The sequence below is a fragment of the Mesoplodon densirostris genome, chromosome 5 (genome assembly GCF_025265405.1).
Source record: "Mesoplodon densirostris isolate mMesDen1 chromosome 5, mMesDen1 primary haplotype, whole genome shotgun sequence".
Taxonomy (NCBI): Eukaryota; Metazoa; Chordata; class Mammalia; order Artiodactyla; family Ziphiidae; genus Mesoplodon; species Mesoplodon densirostris.
Genome location: NC_082665.1, coordinates 132,044,953 through 132,072,153, shown reverse-complemented (window position 1 = coordinate 132,072,153; position 27,201 = coordinate 132,044,953). Strand labels below are relative to the sequence as shown.

General features: G+C 38.4%; 1 protein-coding gene across 3 annotated transcripts in view; it reads left to right on the top strand.

Moving 5' to 3' along the window:
* Window positions 1-27,201, top strand: part of NGLY1 (N-glycanase 1) — a 57,382-nt gene that overhangs the window by 16,513 nt on the left and 13,668 nt on the right. For all 3 annotated transcript variants that reach the window (XM_060100179.1, XM_060100178.1, XM_060100180.1), the window contains exons 4-8: window positions 13,320-13,485; window positions 20,311-20,533; window positions 22,997-23,118; window positions 24,240-24,385; window positions 26,021-26,131. In XM_060100179.1, the coding sequence (XP_059956162.1) occupies window positions 13,320-13,485; window positions 20,311-20,533; window positions 22,997-23,118; window positions 24,240-24,385; window positions 26,021-26,131 (768 nt within the window). The remainder of the gene's footprint in view (window positions 1-13,319; window positions 13,486-20,310; window positions 20,534-22,996; window positions 23,119-24,239; window positions 24,386-26,020; window positions 26,132-27,201) is intronic.

The window sequence follows — 27,201 nt, the reverse complement described above, 5'->3', positions numbered from 1 at the left end:
TCCTAGAAGTGGAACCACTGGGTTGTATGACAAGTTTATGTTTATTGCTTTAAGAAATTGCAAGCTGTTTTCCAGAGCTGTTGCACCTCTTTACATTCTAACCAGCAGAGTGTGAAGGTTCCAATTTCTCAATATTCTCATTGATAATTGTTAATGTCTTTTTTATTATAGCCATTTTAGTCGATGTTATCTCATTGTGGCTTTAATTTGTATTTTCCTAATGACCAAACTGATTTCTTAAATTTGCTGGTTATACATGCTGAGTATTTAGTGTTCTTATATGAAATAACTTCCTGATAACCTTTTATATATTTTTATGCCCTTTGCCTTCCAAAAGCAGGTTCAAAACAGCAAAGACAGTTTTTCAAAGACTGAGCCTCAATGTTAGAAGCATTGTTTCCAATTTTGCAACTTTATCTAGGTTGAAAGCATGTGACTCTGATTTGCTTAAAATAAGTCTTTGGCAGTTATTGCACAGATAGTCTAAATGTATGCTTTTATTTGATATGTGACTGCTTTTAGAATGTGTATGAAGTTGTTGAGGACTTTGCATCAACACTTTTATCACTCTAGAAATTATTGCCCATTGTGTATATGACTATATATGTATCTGTTTAAAAGAATTATCATTTGAGATTATATTATTGAAATTATAAAAATAATATTAGATAATGATAAGTAACAAAATTAGTTGATTTTTTTTAAATGAAGATATGTTTTTTTAATTTTTTTAATTTAACTTTTATTTTATATAGGAGTATAGTTGATTTACAGTGTTGTGTTAGTTTCAGGTGTGTAGTGAAGTGGTTCAGTTATACGTATACATGTATCAATTCTTTTTTAGGTTCTTTTCCCATTTGGTTATTACAGAACATTGAGTAGAGTTCCCTGTGCTATACAGTAGGTCCTTGTTGATTACCTGTTTTATATATAGTAGTGTGTATATGTTAATCCCAAACTCCTAATTTATCCCTCTCCTAGACCTTTCCCCTTTGGTAACCATGTTTGTTTTTGAAGTCTGTGAGTCTTTCTGTTTTGTAAATAAGTTCATTTGTATCATCTTTTTAGATTCCACATAGAAGTGATATCATATGATATTTGTCTTTCTCTGTCTGACTTACTTGATCATCTCTAGGTCCATCCATGTTGCTGCAAATGGCATTATTTAATTCTTTATTGTGGCTGAGTGGTATTCCTGTGTGTGTGTGTGTGTGTGTGTGTGTGTTTGTGTATACATACACATCACATCTTTATTCATTCATCTGTCAGTGGATATATTGGTTGTTTCCATGTCCTGGGAATTGTAAACAGTGCTGCAATGAACATTGGGGTGCATTTATCTTTCGAGTTATGGTTCTCTCTGGATATATGTCCAGGATGTGGGATTGCTGGGTCATATGTTAGTTCTATTTTTAGTTTTTTAAGGAACCTCCATACTCTTCTCCATAGTAATTGTACCAATTTACATTCCCACCAACAGTGTAGAAGGGTTCTCTTTTCTCCACACCCTCTCCAGCATTTATTATTTGTATACTTTTTGATGATGGCCGTTCTGACCGGTGTGAGATGATACCTCGTTGTAGTTTTGATTTGCATTCCTCTAATAATCAGCGATGTTGGGCATCTTTCCATGTGCTTTTTGGCCATCCGTATGTCTTCTTTAGAGAACTGTCTATTTAGGGCTTCTGCACATTTTTTGATTGTGGTGTGGTTTTTTTGGTTTTTTCTTTTTGATATTGAGCTGCATGAGCTATTTGTGTATTTTGGAGACTAATCCCTTGTCAGCTGCTTCATTTGCAAATATTTTCTCCCATTCTGTGGGTTGTCTTTTAATTTTGATTATGGTTTTCTTTGCTGTGCAAAAGCTTTTAAGTTTAATTAGGTCTCATTTGGTTATTTTCTTTTTATTTTCATTACTCTAGGAGACAGATCCAAAAAGATATTTCTGCAATTTATATCAGACAATGTTCTGCCTATGTTTTCCTCTATGAGTTTTATAGTATCCGGTCTTACATTTAGGCCTTCAATCCATTTTAACATTACTTTTGTGTATGATGTTAAAGAATGTTGTAATTTCATTCTTTTACATGTAGCTGTCCAGTTTTCCCAGCACAACTTGTTGAAGAGGCTATCTTTCCTCCATTGTATATTCTTGCCTCCATTGTCATAGATTAATTGACCATAGGTGCATGGGTTTATTTCTGGGCTTTCTATCCTGTTGCATTGATCTATATTGTTTTTGTGCCAGTACTATACTGTTTTGATGACTGGAGCTTTGTAGTATAGTCTGAATTTAGGGAGCCTGATTCCTCCAGCTCTGTTTTTCTTTCTCAGTATTGCTTTGGCTATTCGGGGTCTTTGTGTCTCCATACAAATTTTAAGATTTTTTTTGTTCTAGTTCTATGAAAAATGCCATTGATAGTTTGATAGGGATTACATTGAATCTATAGATTGCCTTGGTTAGTATAGTCACTTTGACAATATTGACTTTCCAATCCAAGAACATAGTATATCTTTCCATCTGTTTGTGTCATCTTCAACTTCTTTCATCAGTATCTTATAGTTTTCTGAGTACAGGTCTTTTGCCTCCTTAGGTAAGTTTATTCCTAGGTATTTTATTCTTTTTGATGTGATGGTAAATGGGATTGTTTGTTTAATTGCTCTTTCTGATCTTTCACTGTTAGTGTATAGAAACAACAGATTTCTGTGTATTAACTTTGTATCGTGCAACTTTACTGAATTAATTGATGAGCTCTAGTAGTTTTCTGGTGGCATCTTTAGGATTTTCTATGTATACTATCTTGTCATCTTCAAACAGTGACAGCTTTACTTCTTCTTTTCCAATTTGGATTCCTTTTATTTCTTTTTTTTCTCTGACTGCTGTGGCTAGGACTTCCAAAACTATGTTAAATAATAGTGGCAAGAGTGGACATCCTTGTCTCGTTCCTGATCTTAGAGTAAATGCTTTCAGCCTTTCACTGTTAAGTATGATGTTAGTTGTAGCTTTGTCATATATGGCCTTTATTATGTTGAGGTAGTTTCCCTCTGTGCCCACTTTCTGGAGAGTTTTTATCATAAATGGGTGTTTAATTTTGTCAAAAGCTTTTTCTGCATCTATTGAGATGATCATATGGATCTTATTCTTCAATTTGTTGATATGGTATATCACACTGATTGGTTTGCAGATATTGAAGAATCCTTGCATTCCTGGGATAAATCACACTTGATCATGGTGTATGCTTCTTTTAATGTATTGTTGGATTTGGTTTGCTAGCATTTTGTTGAGAATTTTTGCATCTATGTTCATCAGAGATGCTGGCCTGTAATTTTAATTTTTCTGGTGGTGTCTTTGTCTGGTTTGGGTATCAGGGTGATTGTGGCCTCATAGAATGAGTTTGGCAGTGTTCCTTTGTCTGCAATTTTTTGGAATAGTTTCAGAAGGACAGGTGTTAACTCGTCTCTAAATGTTTGATAGAGTTCGCCTGTGAAGCCATCTGGTACTGGACTTTTGTTTGTTGGAAGATTTTTAATCACAGCTTCAATTTCAGTGCTTGTGATTGGTCTGTTCATATTTTCTATTTCTTCCTGGTTCAGTCTTGGAAGATTGTTCCTGTCTAAGAATTTGTCCATTTCTTCTAGGTTGTTCATTTTATTGGCATAGAGTTGCTTATAGTAGTCTCTTATGATCCTTTGTATTTCTGTGGTGTCAGTTGTAACTTCTTTTTCATTTCTAATTTTGTTGATTGAGCCCTTTCCCTTTTTTTCCTTCACCAGTCTGGCTAAAGGTTTATCGATTCTGTTTATCTTTTCAAAGAACCAGCTCTTACTTTCATTGACATTTTATGTTGTTTTCTTCATCTCTATTTCATTAATTTCTTCTCTGAACTTTATGATTTCTTTTCTTCTACTAACTTTGGGTTTTGTTCCTCTTTCTCTAGTTGCTTTAGGTGTAAGGTTCTTCTTTCTCTAGTTGCTTTAGGTGTAAGGTTAGGTTGTTTCTTTGAGATTTTTCTTGTTTCCTGAGGTAAGATTGTATTACTGTAAACTTCTCTCTTAGGACTGCTTTAGCCGAGTCCCATAGGTTTTGTATCGTCGTGTTTCATTTTCATTTGTCTCTAGTTATTTTTCAGTTTCCTCTTTGATTTCTTCATTGATCCATTGGTTGTTTAGTAACATTGTTTAGCTTCCATGTGTATGTGTTTTTTTAGTTTTTTTTCTTGTAGTTGATTTGTAATCTCATAGTGTTGTGGTCGGAAGAGATGCTTGATATGATTTCAGTTTTCTTAAATTTGCCGGGGTATGCTTTGTGACCCAGCGTGTGATCTATCCTGGAGAATGTTCCATGTGCATTTGAGAAGAATGTGTATTCTGCTGCTTTTGAATGGAATGCTCTATAAGTATCAATTAAGTCAGTTGGTCTAGTGTGTCACTTAAGGCCTGTGTTTCCTTATTTTTTGTCTGGATGGTCTGTCCATTGCTGTAAGAGGGGTGTTAAAGTCCCCCACTATTATTGTGTTACTGTTGATTTCTCCTTTTATGGCTGTTAGCATTTGCCTTATGTATTGAGGTGCTCTTCTGTTGGGTGCATATATATTTACTCGATTATTATGTAGTGTCCTTCCTTATCTCTTGCAACAGTCTTTATTTTAAAGTCTATTTTGTCTGATATGAGTATTGCTACTCCAGCTTTCTTTTGATTTCCATTTGCATGGAATATCTTTTTCCATCCCCTAACTTTCAGTCTGTATGTGTTCCTAGATCTGAAGTTGGGTCTCTTGTAGGCAGCATATATATGGGTTTTGGTTTTGTATGCATTCAACCAGTCTGTTTTTTGGTTGGAGCATTTAATGCATTTACATTTAAGGTAATTATCAATATGTATGTTCTTATTTCCATCTTGTCAATTGTTTTAGATTTGTTTTTGTAGGTTTTTTTTCTTCCCTTCCTCTTTTGTTCGCTTCTCTTGTGATTTGATGCCTGTCATTAGTGTTGTTTGGATTGCTTTTTCTTTTTTGTGTGTGTATCTTGTAGATTTTTAGTTTGCTGTTACCATGAGATTTTGATATAGCAGTCTATATACAAACAAGATTGTTTTAAGTCACTGGTCTTTTAATTTCCAATGCATTTCCAATATCCTACATGTGTACTCTCCTCTTCTCACATTTGCTGGTTTTGATATCATATTTGTGTGTGGATGATTTCCTACGTTTACTCTATGTTTGCCTTTAATGGTGAGCTTTCCCATATGTAATTTTCTTGATTCTAGTTGTGGTCTTTTCTTTTCTGCCTAGAGTAGTTTTTTAAAGATTTTTTGTAAAGCTGTTTTGGTGGTGCTGAATTCTCTTAGCTTTTGCTTATCTGTAAAGCTTTTGCTTTCTTCATCAAATCTAAATGAGAGGCTTGATGGGTAGGGTATTCTTGGTTGTAGGTTTTTCCCTTTCCTCACTTTAAATATATCATGCCATTTCCTTCTGGCCTGCAGAGTTTCTGCTGAAAAAAATCAGCTGATAACTTTATGGGGATTCCCTTGTATGTTATTTGTTGCTTTTTCCTTGTTGCTTGTAATATTTTTTCTTTGTCTTTATGAGTTTATCCTGTATGGAACTCTCTGCACTTCCTGGACTTGAGTGAGTGTTTCCTTTCTCATGTTAGGGAAGTTTTCAGCTATAATCTTTACAAATATTTTCTCAGGCTCTTTCTCTCTCTCTTCTCCTTCTGGGACCCCTATAATGTGAATGTAGCTGTGTTTAATGTTGTCCCAGAGGTCTCCAAGACTGTCTTCATTTCTTTTCATTCTTTTTTCTTTATTCTGTTCCACAGCAGTGATTTCCACCAATTTGTCTTCCATCTAACTTATTCGTTCTTTTGCCTCATTTATTCTGCTATTGATTCCTTTTAGTGTATTTTTCACTTCAATTATTGTATTATTCATCTCTGTTCTTTAAATCTTCTAGCTCTTTGTTAAATATTTCTTGTATCGTCTCAGTCTGTGCCTCCATTCTTTTTCCAAGATCTTGGGTCATCTTTACCATTACTCTGAATTCTTTTTCAGGCAGATTGTGTATTTGCACCTCACTTAGTTGTTCTTCTGGTGTTTTATCTTGTTCCTTCATCTAAAACATATTTCTCTGCCATTTCATTTTGTCTAACTTGCTGTGTTGGTGGTCTCTGTTTCTCAGGCTGCAGGACTGTAATTCTTCTTGGTTGTGGTGTCTGCCACCTGGTGGGTAAGGTTGGTCCAGGGGCTTGTGCAGGCTTCCTGGTGGGAGGGACTGGTGCCTGGCCACTGGTGGGTGGAGCTGGGTCTTGTCCCTCTGATGGGCAGGGCCGTGTCAAGGAGTGTGTTTAGAGGTGTCTGTGTGCTCAGGACGTCTTTAGGCAGCCTGTCTGCTCATGGGTGGGGCTGTATTCCCACCCTGCTGGTTGCTTGGACTGAGGTGTCCCAGCACTGGAGCCTACATGAGCCACAGCTGACCCCCGCCTCCCCAGGAGACCCTCCTAGACCCACAGGTAGGTCTGGCCCAGGCTGATATGATGTCACTGCTTTGCCCTGGGTCCCAGTGCACGTGAAGCCTTGTGTGTCCCCTCCAAGAGTAGAGCCTCTGTTTCCCCCAGTCCTGTGGAGCTCTTACTCAAACCCTGCTGGCCTTCAAAGCCAAATGCTCTGGGGGCTCCTCCTCCTGATGTGAGACCCCCAGGCTGGAGAGCCTGACATGGGGCTCAGAAGTCTCACTCCTGTGGGAGAACCTCTGCGAAATAATTATTTTCCAGTTTGTGGGTTGCCTACCTGGTGGGTGTGGGATTCAATTACACAGCAAAAGCGCCCCTCCTACCACCTCACTGTGGCTTCTTCTTTGTCTTTGGATGTAGAATATCTTTTTTGGTAGGTTCCAGTCTTTTTCGTCCATGGTTGTTCAGCAGTTAGTTGTGATTTTGGTGTTTTCCTGAGAGGAGATGATCTCAGGTCCTTCTGCTCCACCATCTTGTCTCCTCTCTGTTCTGTTTATAATTTTAAATTGACACCAATTCTGCTTGTTATATGCAAAGCTCTTCTCTAGTCTCCACATCAAAGTCAAATTTGTTCCATCTTGAAGATGTTAAAGAGTTAAGTCAGAATTACAGAAACGTCAAATGCAGACTTAAAACGGTAGGAGCCCACCATGAAGAGGACTCAGGTTCAGCCTCCTGGCCGCCCTGGCGTCTTCTTCCCCTGGCTGTGCACCTCTGAGTTAGTCGATTTTTAAACTATTTAAATCTCATAAGACAACTTCTTAGTCTGGATCTATATGCAGACTTTGTAAGAGAAGAAATTTCCTCCTTGTCTCCTTTGGACACAAGATTTAAATGTTCAATTTCTTGTTCGTGAACCATTCTTAAAAGTAACATATATTTACATACTTTCAACGGGCAATTATGACACATTTAAATTGGCATTCTTAATATCCTTTAGAAATGATGATGTGGTATATTTTGACATGAAGACAATTATTATGTGGTGAAAAAAGGTAAACTAAGAATTCCAAAATTAAACAACATATGTTGTGTGTATGTGTGTATTTCCATTTTGCTTATTAAAAACACACATGCATAAACATGTTAAATTTTAAAAGGTCTGGAAAGCTGTACACAGATATTTTAGCTATAATTTTCTCTGAGTGGTGAAATTATAGTGATTTCATATTATTTACACCATTCAGTATTTCCTGAAAACTTTCTGCAACATTTATTACTGTTACAAATAGAACAAAGCGGTTTTTATAAGAAATGTTTATTGAAGTCACAAGTTGATTAAAACTATTGTTAAAATTTATTAAACATAACGTTTATGTTAAGAAAACAGGTTCTAAATTTAAAAGCCATTGAAGCAAAGGGTTGTAAAAAGGTAGAAAGAGGGCTGGTGGGCTTGAGAAGCCTTGTCCTTTACTAAAGAAGTAAATTTGCTGATCCAGATTCCACTGCTTCTATCACTGCTTCTATTTTGTGTGATTTGACAAAAATACACATTGTACTTGTTTTCTTATAAAGAGTCTTAAATGTCTCACATTAGAAACCAAATAATTGGAATCCAGGTATGATCAATGAAGAAAAAAATCTTTTTTGCTCTAAAACAGATTTCACATTTTAAACTCCCATTTGTATTCCAAATAACTTTTAACTCTTAAGCAATTAACTGTTGCCTCATCTACATGGTTACCCAGCTGCTATAATGGCCATGCAATCAGCAAACTTTTATTTTTATGCATTAGTTTTTTTGACACTGTGCCAATGAGTATTTAAAGAAATAAGGCAAAGAAAATAAACTTTATTCTTCAAGATCGTTTGAGTGCCATTAAAAACCACAGTGAAGGAGGTAATTTCCAGAGTGAAAAATGAAAATAAAAATTCTTTGGATGAGTTCTTACCCTCTCAGTAAATGAAAATCTGTGTGTAAAAATAAATAAATAAATAAAAAACAACTGTAAGGGTCTCCTCTTTATAGGAATTCTTTCAAGTAAAAATGGAGACATCCTGTTTGCTCGTTTGTTTGTTTCTGTATCAATTCCGGTAAAAAGCACACTCCTTCCTGCTGTGGATGCCCTGGGTTTCCCACCTTCAGGTCTGCCCCATCTCTTCTGTCATCTGTTAGTAGAGTAAATGTGTCTGCACCTACTAAAGGCCAGCCCGTCCTCTGTACCTGTGTTCCTCTCCTCTGTTCACCGTGGGATCGCAGGTGGACTGTGCAGTCTTGACCTGTCCCTTTTCTTGGAGATTCTTCTCAGTGGCATTGAAACCTTGCTTTAGGCCAGTTTTCGTCTAAGGTTGGACCATTGGCATCAGAATAACCTGGACACACAGATTCCTGGGCAAACCCCAGACAGGCTGAGCCAGAAAGAGAGGGGGGAGCTTGGAAACATGCATTCTTCGCCAGCAGATGAATGTTTATGAACCTCTCATGTAACTCTTAGAAACAAGCCATCACACAAGTATCCCTGGATCGTGCATTCATGTATTTCTCACTTCCTCTTCACAGCAAGTTTCAGGGAGAATCCCAAGTACGCATCCCTGCATCTGTACTCCTCATGTACTTGTATTGCAGGTCTCCTCATTCTAACATGTGCCCCATCAGTAAAACATTTCTGAGCATGTCCTCTCAATGTGTATTTATTTGTTTATAAATTATATACATATACTAGTATGCTAGTGTACTCGATACATTATAAAACAATGTAAAGAGGAGCTAGAAAATAAATAACATTTTTAATTTAAAAAACGTATTAACACTATATCATTTCAAGAACATAGACATGTCTTATTTTAAATACTTTTGATCATTTTGTTTGTCAGATCTCAGTAGATTGTGATTTTGGTGGGGGGGACATTAAAATATGGCTGTTGAAGGGGCTCATACTAAAAAAATAGATGGGTTAGCCCTGCCATTTTCTTCTTGTAACACTCCACATGTGCTTACATTGTAAGTATTAGCCTCAGTGCCTAGAGGTCTTTGAAATCTTTTTTAAGCCAGGTTGAGGGTTAAATTAGTTAAAACCGCATAGTATAATCTGTAAGTCCGCTGAACCAAGCACATTTGAACTGCAGAAGTTTGTAGCATCGTGGGAGCAGAAGTAGGAGTGAGCGTGCCACTGTGAACCCCTCCATTTTGTGGGAGCTTCTTCCCTCAGGATGGCTTCTGTAGCCTGGGAGGGAGCCACCATTGATCCAAATATTAAATATTATAATAACTTAATTGCTTTACTTTTTGGACAAAAATAATAATATAAATAGAAGTTGTAATATTTTCTGTCCCTATCCCGGTGGACCACTTTGTACAGCTCCAGGTGCCTTTGGGGCACCTGGCCCACTTCGGGACACCACTTATACCACTGAGTCTCTTAAAACTTGTTTTCCTTATTAACACTTACAAATCTTATTACTAAGATCATCAGTGATCTCCATGCTGCTAAATTTAATGGACTTTTTTCAGTTCATTTTTATTTGACCATTCGTAGTTTTCAGCTCAGTTGACCAATTTCCTGGTTTTTCTCCTATTATAAGTAGTTCAACCATTGACCCAGTTGCTCATATGTGGGTCATTCCCACATATTTTTCTACTTTCCTAACTGCCCCCTGACCCCACGGTTCAGTCACTAGGATTTGTTGATTCTACTTCCTACGTGTGTTTCGTATTCATTCACCATTCTACCACCTCTGTCCCCACCCTGGTTTAAGCCTCCGCTCCCTCAGAGTTCGGCAGTGGTCCCCCAGTGAGTCTCCTGAGGCCTGCTTTCTCCCGCCTACAGCTGGCGTCAGACTCAGAGAACACAAATCTGATCATTTTACTCCCTTGCTTAGGTCTCTTTAATAGCTCCCCATTACAGTGGAAAGAGACAGGGAAGATCTAGATGCTTCCCCAGCCCAACTTCTTGCTCAGCTGTCTCGCTCCATCATTTCCCTTGGGTGTTCTGTGCTCCAGACATACTGACTTTCTCTCTGATCCTTCACAGCATGTTAAGTGTATCCCCCTGTGCAGACTCCCCAGCTACCTACACATTGCTCCCTGTGACAGGAATGCTCTTCTCCCTTGCCTGGTTACCAGCTGCTTCTCATCCTTCATGTTTTACTGCAAATATCATTTCTCCAGGGAATTCTAGTTGTACAGTTACACTGTCCTTTGTGTTTGCTTTATAACTCTTACCATACATATGAATAAACTGTCTAACCGTTATATCCCCCGTACCTAACAGGTAATAAAGGCTCCTTAAATATTTGACTAAATTAGCATCATTGTAGCAATATTTGTTTCTGTGTCCACAGACTCCCTACTCTGGGAGGATAATGTCCTTGTCTGGTTTGGTCTCCATTATTTTTCCATCATCTAACACATATGCACACACACATTTACACACAAACATTTGTCGACTTCATGTGAAGATTCTGTCGTTTCTTGTTTAATGCCTTCCCCTTCAGACTGTAAAGTTATGATGTCTGTTTTGTGCACCCATGCCCAGAGCTTGATACAGTGCCTGACATTACAGTAAGTATTTGGTAATGGTCTTTATTTTTAAAATTAATCTGTCTCTGCCTTTTAATAAACAGGTTAATCCATTCCTATTTACTGTAATTCTAATATGTTTGAACTTCTGACATCTTATTTTGTGTTGTCTGTGTCCTTCTTGTTTTTTTTTTCTTTTTCTATTTTTGTTTAGATTGATCAAGTTTTCTTCCATTATTTTCCCTCTAAAAATTAGGAAGTTAAGTATCCTCCTTTTAGTCTTCTAATTATTCTCTTTAAATTTCTTTTTTTTTTTTTTTTTTTTTTTTTGGCGTTACGCGGGCCTCTCACTGTTGTGGCCTCTCCCGTTGCGGAGCACAGGCTCCGGACGCGCAGACCCAGCGGCCATGGCTCACGGGCCCAGCCGCTCCGCGGCATGTGGGATCCTCCCGGACCGGGGCACGAACCCGTGTTCCCCGCATCGGCAGGTGGACTCTCAACCACTGCGCCACCAGGGAAGCCCTCTCTTTAAATTTCTAATGCAGGTTTTTACTTTATATTTTTCTGCCAACATCTTACAACAAGACAGGAACCTCAGAAAGGATTTACTCTTCTCCCTTCCCTGCCACCTTTCTTAGGAGATTTTGCTTTTCAATTATTATTATTTATTTATAACAATCGGAACTTAAGTTTAACTAGTTTGTTTGGTTTTTATTTAACTCGCTCCTGCTCTTTTATCCCAGGTTCTACTCCTTGGTGTTCTGTTTATTAACTTTGGCTATATTATATTTGGGGGGCAACAATAACTTTTCTAATAATTTTTTAAAATAGGATTTGGGAGTGATATATTTTCTGCATTGTTACATATCAGAAAATGTGTTTATTTTGCCCTTCTATGTAACTGGTTTGCCTGGGTATGCGTCGTATGTTCTCATTTTCCCTCAGTATTTCAGAGATTTTGCTCCGTTGTTTCCAGTGAGATGTCTGATGTCATTGAAGGCTTTAGTATTTTGTTTTTAATCCTTACTGTCATGAAATGTCACTGTTACATACCTGGTACAGTTTTTGTTTTTGTTTTCCCATTCACACTGGCTCCTTCTTCAACTCTCAGAAATTTTCCGTTATTTCTTGGAGAAGTTTTTTCTTCCATTTTTTTCTGCTCTACTTTCTAGACTTCCTGTTAGCTGGATTTGGGAAGTTTGGGGGTTTACCCTCAGTGTCTGTTTGTTCTTTTGTAGTGCAGCCGCAGAAACTGTCTCAATCTTCTCATTGATTGATCACTTAGCTGTGTTTGTTCTGCTGTTTGACCCACCATCTGTGCTTCATTTCAGTGTTTACATTTTTAATTTCCAAGATCCATAGTTTTCTTTCTCTGACTCCAGTATACTCTTGCATTTCTAAAGATAGACTTTTTTTTAGTCTTTTTCTGTATTTGCTGCCATTGCCACAGGGTTCCTTCTTCTGCTGTTGATTCTAGTGCATCTTCTCAACAGTACGGGTTGTTGTAGATTCACAGGGGTCTGAGAGTCCCTGCTAGCCTACCTGTGAATACCGCATGTGGTTTCAGCCACTGTGGGGAGGGGCAGGACATGCCGCCAGGTGGGCTTTGCCTGAGCAGCGCCTCTTCTGAGCCGGGGCACTCCTCCTTCCTTTTAGAAGTCTAAGCATCCGCCCTCACTGCTCAGAGACACACTTTTTTGTTGACAGTGGTGACCAAAATGTCTAGCTGTTCCTCCCGTGGAGCCCAGCAGCCTTCCTCACACTCCCTCCAAGGCCCCTTCCTGCTCTGCGGGCCCTCAGACTCCTCTCTCCTTGGGATGATTTTGAGAACTTTTTCTTCGTTTTTATAACCACTTTCTCTAGAGGGCATATTGCCACTGTTTCTTCCTTTAGTCCATTTGCATCTGCCTTTCCTCTCAGGAATTTCTCAAAATTCCTGATCCCTTGAGAGTAGTCCTCGTTAGCTAATGTGGTATAAAGTTTTTAAAAAGATGTCATTTACAGGGATTTGAAGTGGAAACGGCTGTCAGATGCATTGCTTAGAGTGCTGTCTTGTTCCAGGTGTGTGGTCAAGAGTTCAGCATATCCCTGCCTAAAGATTTACATCCTCAATGACATACTTTCAGATGAAAATACAGACATGTCTTAGCCTGTGATACAGCCATGGCTATCTCCTAATACTCATTTTGTAAAGGTTTTGGGTGTAACTATTATATTTCAATGAATCCATGCATTCTTTATCTATGAAATCATAGAACCCGTGTTTTTTTATTATGTTTAACATAGAACCAGTGTTATTATTTTTATAGCATATGGAGAAAAGCTAATTTCATTATTTTCTTTCTGTTAGGTTACTGGTGATTCAATCATTCTAAAAGCTCTTCAGTCCAACATTCAGCATGTACTGGTCTATGAGAACCTTGCTGTCCAGGAGAAAGTGCTGGCTTGCATTCCAGTCCAAGAACTAAAAAGGAGATCACAAGAAAAGTTATCTAGAGCTAGAAAATTGGATAAAGGTAGTGGCTTTACATAACCATTCATTGCTCAATATGCATCATGGCTAGATAAATGGGAACACTGAAATGGTGCCTTTTGCTGTTTATGTTGTAAATACGTAACCCAGTTCTATTTGGATTTTTAAGAAGTACAACAATAGTATAATTTTTTATTGCATACACCTCATGCACACTGGAATGTGTATTTGCAGTTTAATCATTTATATGTGATTTTTTTTTCAGATATAGTAGAACTTTAGTCCATGGAATGTATGATGGCATTATTAGAAGATTTTAATGTGAATCAGAGAAAAACCTTACTGAAAATTAATTCATGTGATTAGACCACTGACTCCCTTTAATAGACAGTTACTGATAAAGAGCGTGGATATAGAAGCCAGCTACCTGGGTATAAATTCAGCTCTGACTCTTACTGTGCATCACTGAGCAAGTAATTTAATCTCCATACCTCAGTTTCTTCATTTGAAAATAGGAATGATAATTTTAAGAGATAACTGAGATAGTACATGTAAATGGCTCAGAACAGGGCCTGCCACATTCATCAAGCAATAATTATTTGTTGTTTTCATTAATGGTCTTAGGATTTTAGTTGTTAAATTTTTCCAACTTCAGCATTTTTACTTTGATTTTTATGTAATTGGTTTTTATCTGTTAAGTCATTTCTTAATACTGTCCTTTCTAGGGGGTTCTGTAGTATTTTTTTTGGTGGTTGCCCTAGTTTACAATAAACATTTTTTTTCCAATTAAAAAAAATTTTATCTTATGTTGGAGTATAGTTGATTGATAATGTTGTGTTAGTTTCAGGTGTACAGCAAATTGATTTAGTTATACAGATACATATATCTATTCTTTTTCAGATTCTTTTCCCATGCAGCTTATTGTAGAGTATTGAGTAGAGTTCCCTGTGCTATACAGCAGGGCCTTGTTGTTTATCTATTTTATGTATAGTGGTGTGTGTACGTTAATCCCAGACTCCCCATTTACCCCTCCCCCTCCTTCAGAAGCATTATGCTGCTTCGTGCGTAGTGCGGATACGTTTCAACAGAAGTCTCAATTCTTCCTTCCCATCCCTTGAGACTCTGCTGTCATTCATTTCACTTACCCAGACACTGTAATCACTCAGTACATTGCTATTGTTATTATTTAAGCCGTTACTTTTTAGACTAAGTAAGAATGAGAAAAATAACAGATTTTATGTTACCTTCATTCTTCCCCTGATGCTCTTCCTGGATGCAGGCCGGAGTTTATGACCATCACTTTCTTCTTCCCAAATAACTTCTTTCACTGTTTCTTTCAGGGCAGGTATACTAGAGGTGAAGTCCCTCAGTTTTTCTCTGCCTCGGAAAGTCTTTATTTCTCCTTCACTGTTGAAGGATAATATCACTGGGATGTAGAATTCTAGGTTGGTGTGGGGGGGTTTTCTGTCAGTGACACTTTAAATTTCTGTTCACTTTGTTGCCTGCTTGTTTATGGGGAGAAGTCTACCATAATTTCTATCTTTATTCTTCTTTAGGTTTCTCCCACCTATGCCCCTCACCTCCCCCTCCATCCCCAGCTTCACTCAGGATTTTCTCTATGTTTTTAGTTCTCTTCAGTTTGCATATGATGTGCATATGTGTAGTTTTTTGGTACTTACCCTGGTTGGTGTTTTCTGAGCGTCCCAGATCTGTGGTTTGGTGCCTCATTAATTTTGGAACATTCTCGGCCATCATTACTTCAGATATCTCTTCTGCTCTTTTCTCTCTTTCTTTTCCTTCTGATATTCCAAAATAGGGTATCCTATTCTACCTTTATTTATCAACTGTTTCCCACCATTGTTAGATGTTCTGGTCCATTTTTTAAATTCTCCCACCATAATTGGATGTTCCAGGTGTTTTGTTCCTTTGTTTGTTTTTATTCTCGTTTTTCCTCTTTGATTTTCAGTTTGGGATGTTTCTATTGACCTGTCTTCAGGCTCAGTGATTGTTTCCTTGGCTGTGTCCAGTCTACTGATGAGCCCATGAAAGGCATTCTTTATCTCTGTTAGAGCATTTTTGGTTTCTAGCATTTTTTTTTTTTTTTTTTTTTTTTTTTGCGGTACGCGGGCCTCTCACCGCTGTGGCCTCTCCCATTGCGGAGCACAGGCTCCGGACGCGCAGGCCCAGCGGCCATGGCTCACCGGCCCAGCCGCTCCGCGGCACGCGGGATCCTCCCGGACCGGGGCACGAACCCGCGTCCCCCGCATCGGCAGGCGGACTCCCAACCACCGCGCCACCAGAGAAGCCCTCTAGCATTTTTTTAGAGTTTCCATCCTTCTGCTTACATTGTTCCTACATGTTGTCTACCTTTCTCATTAGCGCCCCAAACATGTTAATCATAGTAATTTTAACTTCCCTAATTCCAAATTTTTTGCCATATGTGAGTGGTTCTGATGCTTGCTTTATCTCTTCAGACTTTTTTCTTGCCTTCAGGTTTTTCCTTGCCTTTTAGCATACCTCATGATTTTTTGTTAAATGTTGGATACGATGTATTACATAATAGGAACTGAGGTGAACAGGCCTTTTGTGAAAGGTGTAAATGTCCATTTTACTAGGAATTGGACACCATTAACAACATTGTGTTTAATGTTTGCTGTAAGTGTCAGGGGCTTTGGGTTCCTCTGGTGTTCTTGGGGTCCCTCTGTTGTCTGTGGGTTTCCCTAAGGACCCCTCCTTAGCTCGAGTCTGCATCCTGCAGATGGTTTAGTTGTAATCATCCCCTATTGTTGTACCGGAGTCCTGTTGGTGTGGTGGTGAGGTGTGGGAGAGGAGCATTCTGTCATTTTAGGATTAAATCTCAGTGTTTTAGGTGGCCTTATGCTCGGGCCTGTGACCCACCCCCCATAGGTGAGACAGGAAGGCCAGAGGGGCCTAGAGTCAGGGAAGTGCCCTTTCCCCAAACTTATTTAAGCTACAGGTTTGTTGTGAGACCTTGAAACAGTTCTTCCTCTTCTTGAATTAACAGTTTTTTGTTTTTTTTCTATTTATAAAACAAGGATGCTTATCAGTATGTGGTCACGGAGGCTCTGTCCATTTCAAAGTACTGTGGTCCTGTACGTGATGCCTGACATACATGCCTATTTAGCAGGTACTTACTGTCATGTTGTGTGTGTGCTGAGCCCTGCAGAGGAGACGTAGTTAGCAATGTCCCTGCTGACGTTTGCCCTGGCATTTTTTTCCCTCTAATTATAAAAGTAATACCTGTTTTATGTAGAAAATTCAGAAAATAGGGGGAAGATAAGCCATCCATAATTTCATCACATCAGAATGCAGCTTCTAAGATTGTGTATACAGTTGACCCTTGAACAACACAGTTTGAACTGTGCGGGCCCACTTACACGCAGATTTTTTTTCTCTAAATACCTACTACAGTAGTACATGGTCCAAGGTTGGTTGAATCCGTGGATGTGGAACCGCAGAGGGCTGACTGTAAAGTTATACATGGATTTTCCACTGCGTGGGGGGGATCAGCACCCGTAACCCCTGCATTGATCAAGGGTCAACTATATCCTTTCACACTTGAAAATATAAGGGCAGTATAATGGCGTTTTAATGTACGTAGGAAAGAAGGAACACATCTTTTCTGGTAGAGGCATTGGCAACTGCAAAGCCTCCGTGGGTGGGAGTGAGCTTGGCATGTTTAAGGGATGGAAGGAGGGCGCATGGCGTAGCAGAAGGAGCAAGACAGAAAGCTGAGAGAGGCAAAGGGGGTACATGAGTTTCCTGTGCTGCTGTAGCAAATTACCACAAACTTGGCTCCTTGAAACAGCAGGAAGGTGCTGTCTCACAGCTCCGGAAGCCAGAAGTCCATAATCAGTATCCCTGGGCCGAAATCAGGGTGTGGGCAGCGCTGGAGGGGAGAAGCTCTCCCTGCCCCTGTCCGCTTCTGGGGGCTGCCTGCAGTCTGGTTTGTGGCCGCACCACTGCAATCCTGAAGACCAGCATCTTCACATCCAGCTCCTCCGCCGCTGCGTCACCTCCCCCTCTGTAAAGTGTCCCACTGCTTCCCTCTTGAAAGGACACATGTGATTGCATTTAGGGCCTCCATTTAGTACGTAGGATAATCCCCCTGTCTCAAAATCCTTAACTGCATCCTATCTGCAGGGACTTTTTTTTTTTTTTTTGCCTTCTTTGGTAGGATTCACGGGCTCCAGGGGTTAGAGTGTGGATATCTTTTGGGGAGCCATTTTTCGGCCTACCTCAGGGGCCAGCTGAAAGAACGAGAGTGGCAACTTTGGGTTGTATTCTGAATGAGATGGAAACCCATCGGAGGGTTTCAGTCGACTCAAGCTACCTTGCATTCTTAAAAAGATCACTGCTGTAGGGACTTGTTGGAGAAAGCAGGATGAGAGTGCTGTTTTTCTTAAAGTTCATCTTTAGTCCAGCATTCATGAATATCTCCTTGTTGAGAAACTTTCATGTTGTACGGGAAAAGCTGAACTCTCCCTGCCAGTCCGTCCTCCACCTCCTCTTCTGCAGGTAACAGCTATTATCCCATGATGTGTTCCTTTTCATATATTTTCCTGTGTATTTACACCCGTAAATAGTTATCTATAAAAATAAATAAAGTTGCATGGGTTTAATAAAGTGTATCATCTCTCATATATTCAGCTCCTTGGTGATTTTCATTTACTGACGTGTCTTGGAAGTCATTTTCCCTCAGAGTGCATGCTCTGTAGTGTGCATGCACTGTTATTTATCCAGTTGCCCACTGATGGACACCAAGATTTCCCTGTTCTGAAGGCTGCTGCAGTGAAGATCCTTGTAAAGCATGCCTGCCTACATGAAGGAATGTCTCACTGGGTTAGATATAAAAGTATCAAGGGTGTGTGATACTTTTATACTACAGTGGATCCCTGCCAAACAAATTGCCTTCCAATTTGTACCAGAAGTGTCTGGGAGTATTTGTTTCAACTTAATGAAATTATTGAACTTCTTTTATGGACTTTACTAATTTTTCTAATGGGTTCTGTTAATATTCTTACTGATTTATAGACATTCTTAATATATTCTGGATACTTTTCTTTGTTAGACTCATTACATTTTTCTCTCAGTATTCTTTAATTCAGTATACCTTGAAATTCAAAAGTTATAAATTTTAATATGAGAAAATTATTTTTTCCATTTTTGATTTTACAGTTGTGTTTTGTTTTCTACACCAAAGTCATAAACGTAAACTTCTACTGTTACTTTTATAATATTCCCTCTCTGTGTATAGTGTTTATATATATGTAGTAGAATGAATGTAGTAGGGATCTGATATTTGGATAGCTACTCATCCCAATACCATTTGTTGAACAACCCATCCTCTTAGAACGACTTTAAAGGCTAACTTTATTAAATACCGTGTATCACTTAGAAATCTGTCTTTCAGGACTCTTTGCTTTGTTTCATTCATCTCTTTGTCTATTCTTTATCAGTATCACAATATTTTAATTATTAGAATTTTGTAATGTGTTTTGATGTGCTGTAGACAAATTTATCTCATTTGTAGTCAAAATTGTGTTGACTATTTTGTGCCTTTCCCCTTTCACATGAATTTTGCAGTTAGCTTGTCAAAGTTTATGAAAAATTATTTTGTAATTTCAGTTGAGATTGCATTAAAGTACAGGTTAATTTGCGGAGAGTTAACAACTTTGAGTTTTCCCTTTCAAGAACATAATGTATTTTGGCCTTTTAATATTCTCTGTAGTTTTTTTTTTCTTCTATAGTTTTTTATTTTGAAACGTATCAAACATAAATACAAGAATAGCGTATAACAGATCAAAAACCTGTGCCCAGCATCAGACTTTATTAGATCTTAACATTATGCCATATATCTCCTTCATATATGTTTTATTATTTTTAATAATAAAATATTAAAGATAGGAATGAGAATCCCCATATATGTCCCCGAGATTGTTTTCTCCTCTCCTTCTTCCCAGAGATACCACTGTCTTGAATATGGTCGAGAGAGAGATCTTTTTATTTGATAAAGTGGATATAATAATATATGTCATGCTTACTTGCTAGGGTTGTTTTAGATAGATAGATAGATAGATAGAACACATGGTTGTGCTTTTATGTGTTTTGTGAATTATATTGAATGATGGTGAATTATATTGTACAGTTGAAGCACTAATAGAAAAGCTAATAGGATGATTTTTAAGGTGTCCAGAATTCTGTGATTTCTGCCTGTAATACTGTGATTGTTTCATATTTACTTGTGAATATATCTGATAACAAATATAATGCAGTCATTTAAAAATGTTTTTCAAGGGCTTCCCTGGTGGCACAGTGGTTGAGAGTCCACCTGCTGATGCAGGGGACGCGAGTTCGTGCCCCGGTCCGCGAGGATCCCACATGCCGCGGAGCGGCTGGGCCCGTGAGCCATGGCCGCTGAGCCTGCGCGTCCGGAGCCTGTGCTCCACAACAGGAGAGGCCGCAACAGTGAGAGGCCCACATATCGCAAAAAAAAAAAAAAAAAAAAAAATGTTTTTCAAAATCAGACTTACTTTGTTACCTTACAGGTGCTTCAGGATCAACTCCAAACTGTCAGTAGTTCCCTGAGAGGTGGTTGTATTCAGCATGGTGTCGGTCAGAGGATGCAGTAAAGTCCCACTGCTTTGAATGTGCAGTGGATTATGTCATTGTATTTCAGCCTGCTTCACAATACACTGACAATTCTATCCGCATCCTATTTGTGAAGACCTTTTAGGTCATCTTCTGTTTTCATATATTTCAGCTTCATATTTGAGGATAAAATGCACGTGGATGTTTTTAGTTTTTTCTGCTTTAAATCTTACTTGGTTCTGTTATAACTTCTCAGGTACTAATGTAAGCGAAGAGGACTTTCTTTTGCTGGAGCTTTTACACTGGTTTAAGGAAGAATTTTTTCACTGGGTGGATGACATTTTGTGCAGCAAATGTGGTGGCCAGACTAAGTCTAGAGGCGAATCATTGTTCCCCAGTGATGATGAGCGGAAGTGGGGTGCAAACAGAGTGGAAGATCATTACTGTGACGCCTGCCAGTTCAGCAATCGATTTCCAAGGTGAGCATCCCCTGGACAGTGAAGTCAGAATAATCTCTTATTGGGATGGTTAGAAGAGAATTTTATTAAATCAACTTTTAATCTTCATTTTAATTATTAGAAGTATATTCCTCTAGGACAGGGGTCAGCAAGCTATGGCTGACAGGCTCAATCCAGCCCACATCCTATTTTTGTAAATAAAGTTTTATTGGGACACATCCATGCTGCTTCAATAGCTTATGGTCTGTAACTGTTTTCATATTACAATGTCAAGAGTTGAATACTGGCAAGAGACCATATGGTCTGCACAGTCTAAAACATCTACTGTCTGGCTTTATATAGGAAATGTTTGTTGACTCTTGAATATAAAGTGAGTGCAGTCCTAGCAACTTAATGCTGTAAATCTTGTATTCTTATTCTTTTAATACATAAATTTTAACTTTCTGATAACTTTAATAATAAAACTGATAACACATAAAATACTGCTAAAACATTAGAATAATAGTGATCATTGTGATAGTAAATACAATGCTGTACTCAAAATCATCAGATGGAAATATGGAAGGTTGAAGTATAGTATAGGACTATCTTTTTTTTTTTTTTTTTTTTGGCTGTTCTGTGTGGCACATGGGATTTAGTTCCCCGACCAGGGATCGAACCTGCGCCCCCTGCAGTGGAAGCGCCGAGTCCTAACCACTGGACTGCCAGGGAAGTCCCCTCATCATATTTTATCTTGAATGACAGAAGTTTAATTAGGGGCCTCTGCTACCAACCTAACCTACCCTCATATCGCTAAATTTAAACTAAGGGAACTGGAACTTTTCTGTTCACTTTTTCCATCCTTTAATTTATAAGTCTCTTATCAGATGTTCTTAATTGACAATACTTGTAAAGTTTGGTTGTGTCATCAGGCAAGAAAAGATACCAAGTTTTTGAAATACCTGATTTTGGGGGCTTAGGGACTCAGTTCTGTCCTAATGAGGAATCAGTCCTGTGATATACAGAGTCTAAGATAAACAGAGTCCACTGTCCAATAATTATCTAAAATAAGCGCAGGTTATTTTTTCATTCAGCATATGTGTGCACAGGTACTTTGCAAAGATTTGAAGATAAAAGATGTCTGTGATTAAATCCTGTCCTCATAAAGTCTAAGCAGTTGGGTGTAGACTGATAGTGAGTGCACAGGGAGACAGAGGCTAACAAAGGTGTCTGTACCGAGCGTTGTCCTTTTCCCTCCTAACCATGTGCTTGTCTCTGGGTAGGGCTGGGAGGATGAACACTATTAGTTAGAGACCAAGCAGCCTTTCAAGTTGGCACAAGTGTGTTTAGAAGATGGAGGCGTAGGATGCTCTAATCCTGCTGGTGTTACTTCTTCACATTAACACGCAACTTCTTCCAGTAATTACATTACCTAAACCATAAATTCATTTAACTTAGCTCAAGCAAGAGCATCTGCTTGATTGAAGACAGACAGCTTGTCATTGCAGATACAGTTCATTCACAGCTGACATCGCTGCTCAGCTGGGCACTTTTCCTGAGTAGCTTTATTAGCTCAAAATCCTCAACACAATACGCAAATTTTGATGTTCTTCAGCTTTATGGTAATTTTATAACTGGAGTAACTTTTTAAAAGAATGTTGCCAACACATTTCAAAAAACAACTTGCAAATTAGCAAGCACCTCTAAGTAGTTAAGCAGAATTAAATTTCAATCCAAATGATTGTTAGAAAGAAGAATAGTATTTTAAGCAAAACTGAGTTCAACTAAGCTTTAAGATCTTTCTTGAGTTGTTTGTTAAAGTTGTTTACCTTTGAAGTACAATGAGCTAATTATACCACTTGTTAGAGTAACACTAATGCTTAATGCAGATTTCCTAGAGAATCTGCCTGTCCGGATCCTGCCTGTCCTTCAAGGCCCAGTTCAGGATCAAGCCCTCCTCCCCGACCCCTCCCCCATGACACTAATTCTGACCTGTTGTAGGGTTGGTATCACATTCTGCTGTGTATTTAAATGATTTGTGTTCTCTCCTTTCCTCTCTCAGGACTATAAGCTCCTTGAAGGCTGTACCACTGTTTAATCATTTTCCCCCCAGGATTCTAGCACAATGCCTCACATATTCTAGGCTCTTTAATTGTTATTTAAGAATATGAAGTTAAGGGCTTCCGTGGTGGCACAGTGGTTGAGAGTCCACCTGCTGATGCAGGGGACACGGGTTTGTGCCCCGGTCCGGGAAGATCCCACATGCCGCGGGGCGGCTGGGCCCGTGAGCCATGGCTGCTGAGCCTGCGCGTCCGGAGCCTGTGCTCCGCAACAGGAGAGGCCACAACAGTAAGAGGTCTGCGTATCGCCAAAAAAAAAAAAAAAAAAAAAATAGAATATGAAGTTAAGAAATATTACTGTTTAGCACAGAGGTAATGTAAATTCTTTAGAATGCTTGATTTCTATAATGAATCGAAGCTTTTTGTTGTTGTTATTTTAAACCAGGTATAATAATCCCGAGAAACTTCTGGAAACAAGATGTGGACGGTGCGGGGAGTGGGCCAATTGTTTCACACTGTGCTGCAGAGCCCTGGGCTTTGAAGCCCGCTACGTCTGGGATTACACAGGTGCGGACGCCGTGTGGGCAGAGGCCAGGGTGGTCTTGCTGACTTCAGGATGGGGTGTACAGTCCCGCCTTGTCAGTCTGTGTTTCCATTTGCCTTCTGTAAATAGCAGTAATCCCAGCCTCATGGGTTTTTTTTTTTTTTTTAATGGGGATCACAGGATTTTTTTTAGTACCCCTAGCATTTTGCCTAGTACTTTACACTCTAAACATTTTTTATTAACAATTTATCATGACATTTTAGTAGCGCTGTTTCTCTATGGATAAGAACATGTGTAATAATGTTCTGTAGAAATCTTCATTTTTGTAGAGATTAGTGTAAAAGATTTAGTAATCTTAATATACAATAAAATATAATAAAAGCCATGTGAGATTTATATTGTCCTTATTTAGTTATAACTTGTGTCACATGTTAAAAAGTTTTTCTTCTTAGATTTTTTTCACTTGTGTTTCTGTTATTTTCTTTTTCTTAGGATAAAATGAAACCTTCACTTAATAGTTATTGTTCTCTTACAGTCAAATAGAGACCATCAGTAACCAGACATCCTCTGTTAGACCTCTGCTGGCCTACAGTTCCCAAGTGGAATTAACTCCTTCACATTAGCAAACTGTGTGCATTAGTCCTGTGGTTTATGTGCTGTTGTTCAATGTGTTTGCCCTTTTCAGAGTTATAGCTCACATTATTTTTAATTAAGCCTAAAACTGACTGTATTAAAGGAGGTTTTCCAGAACAATTGCAAGAATTTCAGAGAGAGAGCGAGGGACTTCCTTGGCGGTCCAGTGGTTAAGACTCCATGCTTCCACTGCAGGGGGCACGGGTTCGGTCCCTGGTTGGGGAGCTAGGATCTCACATGCTGCATGGCACAGCCAGAAAATAAAAATAAAAAGTAAAAAAAAAAGTCATCAAGAATTGCCCCTATTAAAAAGAAGAGAAAGAGAAATTAAAGCAGGTGTTCTAGAGTCTTGTGTGCCACAAAATGCTCACTTGTTAATTAAAATTTAGAATCTTGCATATTATCATGTGGTTCTCATCTTATGCGTTTGTATATAGTTATTGGAAGTCTTGGTTTTATAAACTTAGCTTTTGTTTTTCTCCTGTCGCGTCTTCGTCTGTCACTTGCGTAGACCACGTCTGGACAGAAGTGTACTCCCCTTCTCAGCAGCGGTGGCTGCACTGTGACGCATGTGAAGACATCTGTGACAAGCCCCTCCTCTATGAGATCGGCTGGGGCAAGAAGCTGTCCTACATCATCGCATTTTCTAAAGATGAGGTAGGACGGAAGAGAAAAAAATGCGTTCTAAGAATAAAATTTTTTTTTCTTTTTTGACAGCCTTTGAAGGTATAATTGACATAAAATAAGCAGCACATGTTTAAAGTGTACAATTTAATAAGTGTTGTCATTTGTATATGCCTGAGAGATGACCTTTGCAGTCAAGGTGGTGAACACATCCATTATCCCGTGAGTTTCCGTTCTCGCTCCTTCTTGCCCCTCTCCAGGCAACCACAGATCTACTCTCTGAGACTATACACTAATGTGCATTTCCAGAGTTGTATGTAAACGGAATCATATATACTCTTTTTGATGGGGGGGTTTATTTTACTCATCGTAATTATTTTGAGGTTCCTCCATGTGTTTGCAAGTATCAATAATTTATTCTTTTTATTGCTGAGCAGTATTCCATCGTACGAATGTACCACGGTTTGTTTATCCATTTGCCTGTTGATGGACATTTGGGTACTTTGCAGTTTTTTACTATTTCAAATACAGCTGCACAAGTCTTTATATGGGCATATGCTTTCTTTTTTCTCTTTGGTAAATGCCTGCTAGTGGAATGACCGAATCGTATGGTAGGTGATTGTTTAACTTTTTAAAAAACTGGCTCAACTGTTTTCCAAAGCGATGATGCTGTTTTGCATTCTCATCAGCAATATGTGTGAATTCCCAGGTTCTCCATATTCTTGCTAACAGTATGGTCTGACTTTTCCATTTTAGCCCTTTTTAGTAGACCGAGCGGTGGTGTCGCATTGTGGTTTCATTTGCATTTCCCTGAGGACCAACACTGAGCATCTTTTTTATGGGCTTGTTTGTCATCCATTTCTCTTCTTTGCCCTTTCTTTTTTTAGTTGGGTTGTTCATTTTCTTATTCTTGAGTTTTGAGAGTTCTTCATATATTCTGAATACAAGTCCTTTTTCAGGTATGTGCTTTGCAAGGATTTTCTCCCTATCTGGCTTGTCTTTTTATTCTCTCAGTGACTTTTGAAGAGAAGAAATTGATGAAGTCCAGTTTATCAATTTGTTCTTTTGTGGACCTTGCTTTTTGATGTTATGTCTAAGAGATGTTTGCCTAGCCTGAGCCACAAGGATTTTCTCCTACATTTTCTTTTAGAAGTTTTATACTTTTAGTTTTACACTTGTGTCTGTGATCCATTTTGGGCTAATTTTTGTAGATAGTCCAAGGTGTGAATTGAAATTCATTATTTTGCATATGGATAATGAATTGTTCTAGCACCGTTTGTTGAAAAAGTTATCCTTTTCCACTGAATTGGCCTTGTACCTTTGTCAAAAATCAGTTCTATAATATATTTATATATAATTTATGTATTCAGTACAATAAAATGGAGTGTTTATTTGTTGAATTTTGTGAAATCGGCTTTGTAGATAAGTTATAAACAGCTAAATGTTCTGAAAATTTTATCTCCTAATCACAGTCTTTCTTGGAAGTGTACTGGTTAGAAAATGAACAAAAAGCATTTTCTCTTCGATTTTTTTTCCACAGGTTTTAAAATGTTAAACAAAGGACAGCATTTTAAAAATTCTATTTAAGAATTACATGCATTTTAGGTATTTAGCAAATTAATGTTGATGGTTGTAATCTTGTTGAATATTTGTGTCCTATAATTCGAGGTGGTTGATGTCACTTGGCGCTATTCTTGTAAACATGAAGAGGTAATCTCCAGAAGAACTGAAATTAAAGAAGAGTTACTTCGAGAAACTATTAATACACTTAATAAGCAGGTATGTGATGGGCATTTGTCATTTTTCAAAGGACATTTGAAATATTATATAATCAAGAATAGCCAATTTTTAACCCAGTGAAGTTCTTCTTCAAGTAGTAGCATTATTTTACAATGAAAAATATTTAAATTAAAATTTTTGAGGACTTGTTTTAAGTATTGTGAGGTGGGGTTTTTTTTGCCTTAAATTGTCACATCTCAAAGTTCAGTGAAACAAAGTTTCTATGTATATACTAGTTGACATAAAAAATATGTTGCCTTATTTTTTGAAGTCATTGTGTCTTGAATATAATTACCCACACACTTGTCCACATAGGGAAATTTCTGGAACAAGGCATGGGAAGTTGTTAACATAACAATGAGTATTTCTGGGAAGAGGACTTGGGGGTCCAAGAGGGAAATTTCAGCTTTGATTTTATACCCCTTTGGTAGTACTGAAATTTTTTTTTACTATATATATATGCATATTATTTTTCATGATTTAAAAAACAACGAATTTTGCTGTTGGCAGGCAATTAGAATAAGGCAGATCACCTTACAGTGGTTGAGATTCAGTGTTTCAACATGTTCACCTGTTTTGAGCTCGGCTCCTTGGGCCATTTGATGATTGGCAAATGCCTGGAAGGGAGAAGAGGCACAGTTCAGTTCACCTCAGTTTGTTTCTTCCCTTGAGGTCGGGCTACCTTGGTAGCTTTGTGTTGCATTCAGACAGGTGGGGGGGGAGGGGTGTGTGTGTGTGTTGTGTGTGTGTTGTGTGTTGTGCCCTGCTGTCCACACCTTTCTCAGCAGGGCACTTCGTCTGACTCAGGCTGTCACAGCCGGAAACAGAAGCTGCTGCCTCTGTTTTAAACTTAAGCCAGTAAAGGGCATGGGAAGTTGGATATGGGTGTTCAGTGATTTCTTAACATAAAATTTGTAAAAGTATTTTGTTTCCACAGTGTCCTTTCTATTTTCCAAAATTACATGTATGAAAACAAAGTTGGTTACTTCTTTCCAAGACCCTGTTAAAATACAAATGTCTTAATTATATTCATACTTAGAGATGGACCTCTGCATTCCCCTAATCGTTAA